We start from the raw sequence: 13,742 nt of genomic DNA on the forward strand, positions 1-13,742 counted from the left end.
CAGGCGCCCCCCAACACAAGTGATGTCATGCTAGCCCCCCCCCCCCCGAGGTCAAACAGAACCCTGATGCGGGCCTCAATGAAATTGAGTTTGACACCCCTGGACTAGACATACCCAGTTCCTGCAACCATTTATCATATGCTTTAGCCTCCAGTCCCCTCCAGTCCAGTCTTTGTTGCTCTTTTCTGCACCCTTTCTGGGGTCTCAACATTGCTTTTGTATCCTGGTGACCAAAACTGGGTGAAGTACCATATTCCAAGTGTGGCCTTACCAAAGCAGTATAAAGTGGTACGAACACTTCAGATGATCTTGATATTGTCCCTCTGTTGATACAGCCTAGCCTCTCCCTGCACCTCCATTTTACCGACCCACTATACAGACTAAGAGACTATCCTGTCAGCATTAAATCTCCACTCTAATAATATTAGTTTTCCTAGTTGTTTTTCTGAAAAAGGCACAAAGCTAAGTTTTTCACAGAGATGCAAGAATAAATGGTTTCAGACTTGCATAACAGGAACTGCTTGCTTTTCTTCTTCAAAGCCAGCTCATTGTTTGTTTTTTGGAAGAATTGGGATAAAATACTTCTAATGTCTCGAATAACAAATTACATGCAAAACTAAAGTAGTATCATTTGTTTTTAATAGAGTTAAGACATGTGTAGTGCAGATTTAACAGGAACATCTTTTTAAAAAAGTGGTATATTTTTTTAACTTTTGCAAAATAAGCACTACATGTTTAGATGTATGTTTATACACCCCATAGGAATGTAACAAAAGAAAAGAACTTCTAAGTATTTCTTTAGAAGTAAGTCAAATCGTCGTGCTTTTCTTTCTTGCTCTGGTAATTAGTGAGCTCCATTGGCTTGTTTTCATGGGGGAGCCTTTTGTACACTCGCACATGAAAGTACTCATCATTCCCCACATGGATCTAGAAAATAAGAAAAACAATCAGATCCAATATCAGAAAGAGAGAACGAAAATTAGTCTAATTAGCAAGAAATACTGCTGATAAACATTTTACAATATCTCAGGAACCTTAGGAGTGGGAGGTCTGCATCCTGATCACAGGAAGGTTTTTGGCATCTCCATCTTTTCTACCTTGAAAATGGACGTCAGAGAAACCGACTTGGAAGGACCTTGGAGGTATTCTAGTCCAACCTCTTGGTCAAACAGGACACCTTATACCAATTTAGACAAATGGTTGTCCAATCTCTTCTTAAAAACCTCCAGTGTTGGAGCACCCACAGCTTCTGGAGACGAATCATTCCATGATTAATTGTTCTGTTAAGAAGTTTTTCCTAAATTCTAGGTTGCTTCTCTCCTTGATTAGTTTCCATCCATTGCGTCTTGTCCTGCCTTCAGTGCTTTGGAGAATAGGTTGACCCCCCTCTTCTTTGTAGCAGCCCCTTAGATATTGGAAGATAGCTATCATGTCACCTCTAGTCCTTCTTTTCATTAAACTAGACATACCAAATTCTTGCAACCGTTCATGTTTTAGCCTCTAATCCCCTAATCATTTTTGTTAATCTTCTCTGCACTCTAGTCTCAATGTCCTTTTTATATCATGGTGACCAAAACTGGATGCAGTATTCCAAGTGTGGTTTTACCAAGGCATTATAAAGTGATATTAACACGGTCCCTTTGAGCTCCATGCACCATGATTGCAAAGAGCTCTATCAAACCTGTTACTGGCCTTGACATAGGCTCCTCCATTCCATCACACTGCTAAATGAATTGCATTTAACAGATTAACAGAGTTGGAAGGGACCTTGTAGGTCTTCTAGTCCAACCCCACACCCAAGCAGCAGACTCTACACCATTTCTGACAGATGGCAGTCCAGTCTCTTCTTGAAAGCTTCCAGTGATGAAGCTCCCACAGCTTCTGAAGGCAAGCTGTTCCATTGGTTGATTGCTCTCACTGTCAGAAAATTTCTCCTTATTTCCAGGTTGAATCTCTCCTTGTTCAGTTTCCATCCATTATTCCTTGTCTGGCCTTCAAGTGCTTTGGAAAATAGCTTGACCCCTTCCTCTTGGGGGCAGCCCCTTAAATATTGGAACACTGCTATCATGTCTTCCCTGATCCTTTTCTTCACTAGACTAGTCATGCCCAGTTCCTGCAACCGTTCATCGTATGTTTTAGCCTCCAGTCCCCTAATCATTAATACAACTTAAAAAAATGACTTTTTCTCCCTGATCTATTACTACTATCTGCACAAAGCACTTATGGGAGTTGTACAGCTCCTGCATGTATTACCTGAACAACCTTTGTTATATCTATTACACTGGGCAGCAAATATTAGAACAAAGTTTTTTTTTTCTTTCAATTGGCAGCAGGCACAGTGACTATTGCCACCTATGAGGAAATCTAGAATGTTTTCATTTCCAACCGATAAACTAGATGTAATTTATCACTCACAAAAGCTGGGGAAATTTGGGCTGTAAAATTTGAATGATAGCTAGAGAGTAGCAAAGAGGTACCAGGGAATTTTTACAGCCCTGATAAAGTAGTCCTATGCAAGAACAAATTTATACTATAGCATTTTACAGGAACCACATGTGCTACCTTGATGAAATAGTTTATTCCGGCAACCACTTGTGTTTTATATGAAACAGCATCGAAGGTATCAAAGTTCCTGCTTTCTTTTTCTTCCAGCTGTGACTTTATCTTTGGGAACAGAAAAGGAGAAAAATGCTTGTTGTTGCTATTTAAAACTATCAAAACACGCATCTTGCAATGCCACAGTCATTACTGAAGATACAAACAATAAATGCAGAAATGAAATAAGAAATGAAAGTTGAAAAGATGATCTCTAAAAAGATATCACATTTCCAGCTTGAAATGCCCCCAAACCAAGTATGGTACATTCCTGAGACAATGTTTTACTGTTTTTATTTACATGCTTCTGTTCAAAGTTTATATTTTTATAAAGCCTCAGTCTTGGGGAATTCAAGCACACTTTCTACAGATTATACTTCATCCCTAGTCAGCCCCAAGAGCCAGTTGTTCTACCCCATTAATCATTTGGTGTATAGATGCTAGAATTAGAAGTGTTTGCATCACAGATGAAGAATTAAACCTTCTTCTTTTCTAGATAAACATGAACCATTATTGTTTTGTGACTATTTGTACAATCCCTTCCTTTTCTGTATCACATTTAAAGGACTTACTCTATTAGACTATGCTTAGTTTAATTGGTCTGAGTGTTTTGGGTGCCCAAATCTAGTAGAAAGAAAGGAAGGAAGAAATTTCAGTGGCTCACTGAATTTACCATCTTATTCTGTCTTATTGGGATGGAAGCTCCAATGCTCTCAATGGGATTTATTCAGATGTAATACACACTATTAGGGGTATCTTTTAAAAAACAGATTACCCATCCTGTCTTATAGGAAAGCTTAATTAGCCAGTACTATTCAATAGGTTTATGCTTCACTGTTGGAATGGAAAGCCTATGTTTGGTATTTTATCATCCTTTTTATTTGAAAATGAATTCTACAGTGGAAGTGGAATTCAATGCACTTGTGTTTAGAATCCTACTCTAGAACCAAATTCCTATACTGATTACTCATTTAATAAAGCAAATCTATTTTAACTCATGTGACTTCTAATTCTACAAAAAGGAGCAATTCTGATGGGCTCCATTTAGAAAATGCATTAAGTCATTGTTTTCTGAAGCATAACTTAGTGAATAGAGCCACAACTAATTTAGGTTATGCCACATGTTAAACCATCACAGTGGTTTGCTTCACAGTGCAAAGTATGCCAGAATCAAGGACATTTAATGTTCTTTTTTATTGTATGGGCATTATAGATTAACAATATGTCACTATGTCATGAGTGTATTCACAGCTGTAAATTAGAAAATAATAAATCAAGGAATTAATTAATAAAATGAAATGGAAATGCTGTTTATTCAGTCAATGACCAGCAAAATAATAATGACTGCAAAGGGAAGAAATAAATAGGAGAAATTATCCTGTTCTGTGGAAAGTGATGCACAAAACTTTATTTGCTAAACTTCTCTGTGACACAAGGCACATCAGGAACCAGCCAAGATATGTTCGACTTGCTGTGCCTGGTAGATAATCAGAAACAGCAACAGAGAAAGCAGAGCTACACTGCAATGAAGTAGTTCATTAAAAATAAATGTTATAGCCTCTCATTAAATCAGAATATTTGGGAGGAGCCCTTCTTGTTGTTTGTTTGTCCTAAATCAAGACATCATATTCTTCCAATTGGTCAGTCTTATGACTGAACGTTTTACAAATCTCTGGCATGGAAATGCAATCTTTACAATATTGCAAAGCACAAGCAAAAGTTTAATTCTGGATATAAACCAGCTCTTTACTGAAGTATCTGATTCAGCTAATTTTCAAACTTCAAAAGTAAAATACTGGAAAACAGCTTCTATTTCCTGCCCTGCTTTTTGAGTGACAATTGGGTCCCCAGAATGAAGCAACAACTCTAAAATATCAGTTTAAATATTTCACAAAATAATTTCTGGATTTAAAAAAATATATATCCTGCTTTTTTCATATAGAATTCAAGGCTGTAAATATACCAGATACTCTTTCCTCCTCCTATTTTCCCCACAACAAGCTGCTTGACACCTCTCCTGCAAAAGGAAGGAAAGCCTATGGAAGGAAAAGGGCATAGGAAGCGTCTCAGAAGGGATCCTCCCTAGTTTCCTGGAAAGTAAAAGAAAAGAAAGGAGGGAAGAAATACTTTTGGGCTTTAAAGAGTTTGTTAATGTAATCTTACAATATAACTTTATTGTAGGTAGTATTCATGCTTGTACTTATTGTCTGGACTACCTCGAAGGCTATGTCAGAGCCTTTACAGGCTGAAGATTCTCTATGAGGGAGGGCAACGCTCACTGCTGTTTTAAAGGGGATGTGAAAATAACAATGGAATGAGGCGATGCCCTCCAATCTGGGCTTGTTGTGAGCATCTAAAATGCATCTACTTGGCCACCAAGGGACAACCTATGGCAGATTCCAACCGAGCTCCTTAGATTGTTTTTGTCAAACCACAGCCACGGTTGGTTGAAAGGGTGAGGCAAGAAGCAGAGCAGTTTCATCCCATCACTATCCGGGCTTCCGACCAAGACTACGACACTTACAAAGTTACAAAGGGGACAGCGGGGAAACTTTGGCGGACAACCGAAGGCTTCAGGGTGAGCGCTGGCAGTGGGGAGAAAAGGGAAAGAAGTTCTCAGGCGGGGATGCAAAGTTGGCTCTTTTTTTTTCCTTACCTCCCGCGTGATTTGCTGCGTCTCCGCAGTCGCTGCCTTTGGCTCGGAAAGTCCGCCGCACGACATCGTTGGTGGAGGGAAGCAGGAGGTAGCGATGCCCACTCGCTGTGCAAACACAAACCCAGCGTTTCCCCCGCCGCCGCCGCCGCCCCCGCCCAGGCCTTGCATCAGCTGTGCCCGGTTAGGGGCGTGGCCAGAGGTGGTGCGGACGGAGCCTCTCATTCGGTGGACAGAGTATTTCCGGGTTCCGAGGCCCTTTTTGGAAAACCTCCGCCGTGAGTCAGTCCAGAAGCTGGGAGGCTCGAGCGGAGGGGATCGGCTGGCTCGTGACGGTGACTCAGTTAATAGTGTGTGGAAATAAAGAGCCGGAAGAAAAGGAGGAAAAGACACTTCTAACTCAGTCATTTTTATTTGAGCGGCTTAAGTTGTTCAACGCTGCGTGATTGCAGGTAGAATGCAGGGAACACAAGCAGAAGACATCCGAGATCTGAATGAATGAAATAGCCTTAGTTTTGTGTTCCCTTTAGTTGTTTGAGCAGTGTATAAACTACTGTATGTAAAGAACAAAGTATTTAATGAGGCTATTTCATTCATTCAGATCTCGGATGTCTTCTGCTTGTGTTCCCTTTATTTTTTTGAGCAATATACAACCCTTTGTCTTGTCCGGTGGAGTAAACTGTCTGTAATATGGAGGCAGCCTTTTCATACAATGCTCTAGTAGTCTAAACCAAAAACGTGCATGGGAAGCAGGGGCTCTTATTTTTACGGTCATCCCCCAGAGGCCATCAGCAAATCCTGTGAATCACATCTACCAGTATTTTTTGGCAATGCCTAACATTAAAGCATGGATCGTCCAGTGCTTGGATTCTAACGGACCATTTTAGTTTTACGAGGGATCCCTCCTGAATCACTTCCATGAATAAAAGCAAAAGAATGACAAACGGAGCCTTGTGAAATTGCCAACTAATACATAACAAAGCACAATACAACACTCACCTGCCCAAGGTGGATAGAAATAGGAGAATCCATGCCTTGCATGGTATTAGTTTTCCTTGTTTCTAGAATAATGTTTTAAGTTTTTAAAGACTGACAACAGTTCATTTAGTGACTCTTCAAAGTTACAATGGCACTGAAAAATGTGACTTATGACTGTGCTTCACAGTTACGACCTTTGCAGCATCCTCATGATCATGTGATCAAAATTCAGATGAGCTTGGTTCATATTTATGACCGCTGCTGTTTCCCAAGGTCATGTGAACATCTTTTGTGACCTTACAAGCAAGGTCAATGGGAACCCAGATTCACTTAACAACCAGGTTACTAATTTATCAACTGCAGTGATGCACTTAAAAAAACTGGGCCAAGAAAGGTTGTAAAATGGGGCAAAACTCATTTAACTGTCTCACTTAACATAAATTTTGGGCTCAATTGTGATCATAAGTCAAGGACTACCTGTTCATGATTCTTATGAACTGATGCCTCAAATCCACAGTGAGAAAGCAAAAAAAAAAAAGTATTAGCAATAATTATTTTTATTTTGAGTAAAAACTATCTCTAGCTAATCTTCTATGCTTTGGAATGGTTTTAACTATAAGAGTGCTCAGAGGTTTTCCACTGGTTTTGGGGGTTTCCACTTATCTTGTATATTAGGGACAGAAGTGCACATTACAACAAATGTGTACATATCCATTATACAATATTTGCTGAACTATGGATGCTCAAAAATAATGTTCATCTAATAATAAATAACATATACAATGCCAATATTGTAATGCTGTAGAAACCTTTAGGAAGGTCCTGAGCTTTGAGCTGTGCTACTGAAACTTTGTAACTGTGTTTTGGTTACAGTTACACATTAAATAAAATAAATAAATAAATAATTTTATTTCTATACCGCCCTTCTCCCGAAGGACTCAGGGCGGTGTACAGCCAATTTAAAAACACAACACACAACAATAATTAAAAATTAAAATAATTACATAGATTTGGCCGATTTAAAACCCCAAACATTTAAAATACCCCAATTAAAATTATTAAGTTGATAGCCCTGCCTGGCGGAACAACAGGGTCTTCAGTGCGCAACGAAACACTCGGAGGTCGGAGATCTTGCGTATTTCCGGGAAGATCGGAGATCTTGCGTATTTCCATGGAAGTCCCATTAATGATACTCCGTTTATATCTCCACCCCAGGTCACTTGAGCGATGCCATAGAGGTTCTGTTCCAGTATCCGGAGGGTTTGGGGACCTAGATACACAATTACCCTGGATGTCTGAACTTTTACATACAGCAGACAAAGACTATATTTAAATATAGGTAGACAATGATTTCTTACCAAATGATCCCACCCCAGAGAAGAGAGAAGACGGGTTAGAAAAGTAGTGATCCCAATATCACAAAGGGGTTAATCCATGTCCAATAGTGAGTGTGCAGCATCTATACTAGCATGAAAAGGAGACTATAAATATTAATTGCTTTAGGATGGCATTAACATGTTGAATACTGGATTTTTGAGCAAGTAGTACTTTTTTGTATTGTAGGAAGTTAGCACTCACCCCTCTCCTAGAAAAATGAAATATTCTAGGAAATATTAAAAAGGCAGAATATTATACCTCCCTGAATGAGAAAAGGAGAAACATGCTCTTTGAAAGCAGCCCCCACCTTTATTAATAGCCCCAGAAAGACTGGTGCCAACCTATCTACAAGACAAAAGGCTGGGCCATCTTATGTACAAAAGACCTTCAGTTCCAGGGTGATAGGATTAGCCTTCACTCAAGATCCAAATCAGGACAAAGCCATTAAGCCATAATAGGAATTTCCCAAAGCCACTTCATTACATCATCCAGCAAGATTCAACCAAGCCTGGGACTCAAGACAACCTACAAAGTTACCCCTGCATGGCCCCATCGGAGTCTGATAACCAATCAGAATACATTTCTTACACAGGAACAGGAAGCTCCAAGGCGGGGCCCAAGAGGGTATCAATCTTTCTCTCACACACACACCCATGTGCTTATTTTGCCCAGGACCCAAAAAACCCATGTGGTCCTGTCCACCATTAAACCATCTTTCCAAACAGCCTCCATGTTTCCAGTGTCTTTCTTCCCACTTGGAACTGAACCCAGATGGACATTTCTCCCAATAGTATCATGGTGACCAGAACTGGAGGCAGTATTCCAACTGTGATTTTATACCAAGGCCGTATATAGCAGTACTAACACATCACATGATATTATCCCTCTGTTGATGCAACCTAGAACTGCATTGGCTTTTTTGACAGCTGCGGCACACTGCTGGCTCATAGTTAAGTTGTGAACTGTTAGGACTCCTAGTTCCCTCTCACAGTTAATGCTGATGAGCCAGGTACCACCTATTCTATTTTCTTTCCTAAGTGTAAGGCCTTTTCTCACCACTGAATTGCATTTTGTTGGATAGGGCCCAGTGTTCAAGTCTCAGTTTAATTCTCAGTTTCCAAATTCATTAGGACCTGAAAAAGGCTTCGTGCAAATCCAACCAGAAAAAGAACTCATGTCTAATATTCTCAAAGGATCAACTCAGCAATGAAATTGACAATAATTCAGTATCTGGCTTGTGAAATATAATTAATGAGAAATGTTGGATATCACAAAGCTCTGACATGTGAGCTCTATCACTTTCTTTCAACATGACCCACTTTGTGGAAGCATTACATAAATAATATGGAAGTGCATGTATCATATATACCACTGAAGATATGGAGTTAAAATAAATAACATATAAATTTCAGGATGCTGAAAACAAAGCTTTTTTTAGGAGTTCCATGCTAGGAACTTGATAGTGGAAACTTACTGTAATGTAGTTTATTGCCCTCTAGTGGTTGCTGGGTTGGTTGCAGTCCTGTTCAATATGTTCCAGATTCCAAGGGTCAATTGGCTATTTTGAATAACTCTGAATATTGTATAAGGTTTTTTTTCCTGCTCTCAGGGCTGAGCAATTACATTTCTGGTCAGGATTTTTTTAGTTATTAAAAAAGATTGGAGATTAGCAGGATCCAAAATGTACTGCAATAATCAAAACAAATCTGGAATTTATATTGCTCTGCATATCCCTGACATTGATAACATCTGCCTTTGAGATGTGGACTTGAAAGATGGGGGCATTTAAATCAAAGGCAGGTTCCCTTCACCCACATCTGAATTATTTTTGTAATGCTGGTACAAGTAGCCTTCTGTAATCAGTCTTTCCAAAGATGTTTAAAATGTCACAGGGCAAGGGTTTGCATGCACCTTCTTTTCGATTCTAGCAGCCAATCTGCAAGTCTGCCTGTGTCCTGAGGATCATTCATTATAGGATGCTTTTAATCCTGCATTCTTTTTGCCCATAATACATTTGAGAATGAGCCTGATGCAGGACTTGTCTTTTTCACCTAATGGAACAGGTTTAAGGTTTATGTAAACATTTAGGGAGGTATAACGTCATTGAGGGTGATAAGGAGGTGATCTGCCAAGAAGAAAAGAATAGTATGAACCAACAATAATTCAAGCCTAATCAAACAAAGAACTGATATTTAAATGTGCTGCTTTTCAGAATGCGATTGTTTCCGTGAACAAATAAAGGGTGGGGTTTTTTTGTTACCTGCAGATATGATAGTAGAAAACAATGGAGAAGTTAAATTCATCATTGGCTCAGTGATATTTAATAGCATTGGAAATTGCCTTGGCTGGAAGTTTGATACAGAACAAAAAGCTTTGGAAAAAGTTTACAGTAAAGATTATTATTATTATTATTATTATTATTATTATTATTATTATTATTATTAATCAAATTTCTATACCACCCTACTCCCGAAGGACAGTGAACAGGGCAGTGAACAGCCAAGATAAAATACAGATAATACAAATATTAAAAATCCCTTAAAATTATTAAATATTTTGGCCGAAACACCCAATTTATAAAATCACGAATTAAAAAATTTAAAAGAGGAGAGTTAGGCCAGGCCAGCCTGCTGAAATAGAAAAGTTTTGAGAGCACAGCGAAACGTGCGCAGATCCGGGATCCTCCGTATCTCTGGGGGGAGCTCGTTCCAGATGGTAGGTGCCCCCACAGAGAAGGCTCTCCCCCTGGGGGCCACCAGTCGACACTGTTTGGCTGACGGCACCCTGAGAAGCCCCTCTCTATGGGAGCGTACTGGGCGGTGAGAGGCTATTGGTGGCAGAAGGCGGTCTTGTAAGTACCCCAGTCCTAAGCCATGGAGTGCTCTAAAGGTGGTAACTAAGACCTTGAAGCGCACCCGGAAGACCACAGGGAGCCAGTGCAGCTCGCGCAGGAGGGGAGCCACATGGGAGCGCCATGCTGCTTCCATAACTACCCGCACGGCCGCATTCTGGACCAGCTGGAGCCTCCGGGTGCTCCTCAAGGGGAGCCCCATGTAGAGAGCATTGCAGTAGTCCAAGCGGAAGTAATGAGAGCATGAGTGACCGTATTTAACGAGTCCCGATCTAGAAAGGGACGCAACTGGCGAATCAGGCGGACCTGATAAAAAATCCCCCTGGCCACGGCCGTCATGTGCTCTTCTAAAGACAGCCGTGAGTCCAGGAGGACACCCAAGTTGCAAACCCTCTCCGTGGGGGCCAATGACTCTCCCCCAATAGTCAGTGATGGCACCAACTGACTATATCGGGATGTCGGAAACCACAGCCACTCGGTCTTGGGTGGGTTGAGCCTGAGTCTGTTTCTCCCCATCCAGATCCGCACGGCCTCCAGGCACCGGGACATCACTTCAAGGGCATCATTGGGGTGGTCCGGGGTGGAGATGTACAGCTGAGTATCATCAGCGTACTGATGGTACTTCACCCTGAAACCATGGATGATCTCACCCAGCGGCTTCACATAAATGTTGAACAGAAGGGGCGAGAGGACCGACCCTTGTGGCACCCCACATACAAGAGGCCTCGGGGTCGACTTCTGCCCCCCTGTCAACATGGACTGCGACTGGTCAGAGAGAAAGGAGGAGAACCACCGTAGGACGGTGCCCCCCACCCCTAACTCCTCTAGCCGGTGCAGCATGATACCATGGTCGATGGTTATCAAAAGCCGCTGAGAGGTCTAATAGGACCAGGACAGAGGAACAACCCCTGTCCCAAGCCCTCCAGAGATCATCAACCAATGCGACCAATGCCGTTTCCATGCTGTACTGCTGTACCGTGCCTGAAGCCCGACTGGAACGGATCCAGATACGATGATTCATCCAGGTACTGGGGGAGCTGCCGCGCTACCACACTCTCAACAACCTTTGCAACGAAGCGAAGGTTGGAGACTGGATGATAATTTACCAACACTGCCGGGTCCAGGGAAGGCTTCTTGAGGAGAGGCCTCACCACTGCCTCTTTCAAGGTGGCAGGGAAGACACCCTCACTCAGGGAAGCATTTATAATCCCCTGGAGCCAGCCTCGTGTAACCTCCCGAGAGGCCAGCACCAACCAGGAGGGACATGGGTCCAGTAAACATGTGGCTGCGCTCAGTCTGCCCAGTATCCTGCCCACATCTTTGGGCATCACAGAATCAAACTCTTCCCAGATAATACTCACAAGACCTGCCTCTGTCCTCCCCACTGAATCTACCCAGTCAGAGTCCAGGTGTTCCTGAATCTGAGTGATTTTGTCATACAGATACTGAACAAAATCCTCGGCTCTGCCCTCCAAGGGGTCCTCCCGTGCTTCCTGGTGGAGCAGGGAGCGGGTCACCCTAAACAGGGCGGCCGGGCGATTATCTGATGATGCAATAAGAGTGGTAAAATAGTTATACTTCGCCACTTTTATCGCCACCAGGTAGGTCTTAATATGAGACCTTACCAGTGTTCAGTCAGATTCAGAATGGCTGGCCCTCCAACCACTCTCCAGGCGTCTTTTCTGGCGCTTCATTTCCCTCAGCTCCTCGGTGAACCAAGGAGCCAGGCGAGATCGACGCCGGGTCAGAGGCCGCAAAGGCACGACCCGATCCAAAGCTCCAGCGGCCGCCCTCTCCCAGGCAGCCACCAGCTCCTCAGTCGAGCCATGTGCCAGAGCCTCAGGAAATGGCCCAAGCTCCGTCTGGAACCTATCAGGATCCATCAGGCACCTGGGGTGGTACCACCTCAATGGTTCCGCCTCCCTGCGGCGGGGTGCGGCGGTTCGAAGGTCAAAGCGAAGGAGGGAGTGATCTGACCATGACAAGGGCTTGATCACTATATCCCCTATCTCAAGATCACTCAACCACTGACCAGAGACAAAAACCAGGTCTAGCGTGTTTCCCCCCATGTGAGTAGGGCCATGAACTAACTGGGTCAGGTCCATGGCCGTCATGGAAGCCATGAACTCCCGAGCCACTTCAGATGCCTCACCGATGGATGGCAGGTTAAAATCCCCCATGACCATAAGCCTGGGGGTGTCAACCGCCACCGCGGCTATAACGTTGAGCAGCTCGGGCAGGGCTGCCATCACGTGGCAGGGAGCCAGGTACGTAACCAACACGCCCATCTGCACCCCATGACCCCACTTCACAAGGAGGGACTCACAACCAGCTGTCTGAGGAACAGTGGCCTCCCTCGGACCAAGACCTTCTCTAATGACAACCGCCACCCCCCCTCCCCTCCCCTGTGTCCTCGGCTGATGGAATGCGTGGAAACCGGGTGGGCACATCTCAACGAGGGGGACCCCCCCCTCCTGGCCCAACCAGGTCTCCGTAATACCTGCCAGGTCCGCTCCCCCCTCCTGAACAAGATCACAAATGAGGGGGGCTTTATTTACCATGGACCGGGCGTTGCACAGCATCAGCTGAAGGCCCAGGGCCTGAGGGTCTGTGCAACCTGGGGAACGAGGGGACCATTGGAGGCCGGAACGCACCACCGCTTGGAGCCAGCGGGCGCGCACTCCCACAACCTGATGTGGCCCCCTGCTCCTGCCATATCTGCCCCTCCCACCCACAGTACTGATGTAATGTCCATCTACAACACAAGCTCTAACCCCCTCCTTGACCCCGGTTCCCGCACCTCTAGTGCCGTGCTCTTCAGCCGGCTCTGGCCTCCTCCCCGACAGGTTCTTCCCCAAACCCACCGAACCCACCCCCCTCCCAGAAACCTTTAAAACCTTATCTAAAAATTTCCCCAAAAAACCCCACAACCCCCTCCTCGCCGCATGCCACCTCTCGGGATTCCAAAATCTGTCATCAAGGTAGGCCCTCGATAGTGAGGAGGGCCAAACCTGCGAGAGGGGGGAGTCTCGCAGCGCAAGCAGGTCAGCAGCCGTAAACATCGCACAAAACAGAGATGGAGAGTCAACTGGTCAGGGCTTCACCAGATCGTCCAATAATACTGGGTCAAAGTAGATCTTCGTATCAGGAGCTGGTTCACTGCCCTCTCACGGCAGTGAAAGGGGCCAGTGACATCCCCCCACGTCTGAAGGATAATTATCCCAGTCACCCTCTCACAGTGACTGGGGCAGATGACACCCCATTTACATCCATTTACCTTTGACTATT

The 13,742-nt window shown here is 43.6% G+C and overlaps 1 protein-coding gene across 1 annotated transcript; it reads right to left on the minus strand.

Annotated features, from left to right (window-relative positions):
• Positions 1–622: 622 nt before the first annotated feature.
• On the minus strand, positions 623–5,599 carry CSTA (cystatin A). Its single transcript, XM_034411100.3, has 3 exons — positions 5,252–5,599; positions 2,563–2,664; positions 623–927 (listed from the first exon to the last, which is right to left on the minus strand). Exons 1-3 carry the CDS (start codon positions 5,471–5,473, stop codon positions 799–801), a joined length of 453 nt encoding a protein of 150 aa, XP_034266991.2. The 5' UTR covers positions 5,474–5,599; the 3' UTR covers positions 623–798.
• Between the last annotated feature and the right edge of the window lie 8,143 nt (positions 5,600–13,742).

The sequence above is a fragment of the Pantherophis guttatus genome, chromosome 2 (genome assembly GCF_059756535.1).
Source record: "Pantherophis guttatus breed Tessera chromosome 2, ASM5975653v1, whole genome shotgun sequence".
Taxonomy (NCBI): Eukaryota; Metazoa; Chordata; class Lepidosauria; order Squamata; family Colubridae; genus Pantherophis; species Pantherophis guttatus.

What these genes read in the sequence shown, in the direction of transcription:
- CSTA (XM_034411100.3), bottom strand. Translation starts at nt 5,473, where the DNA reads ATGAGAGGCTCCGTCCGCACCACCTCTGGCCACGCCCCTAACCGGGCA. An exon ending in CGCAGCAAATCACGCGGGAG is followed by an intron (nt 2,665 to 5,251) that starts GTAAGGAAAAAA and finishes CTGTTCCCAAAG; the next exon opens with ATAAAGTCACAGCTGGAAGA. An exon ending in GAATAAACTATTTCATCAAG is followed by an intron (nt 928 to 2,562) that starts GTAGCACATGTG and finishes CTTATTTTCTAG; the next exon opens with ATCCATGTGGGGAATGATGA.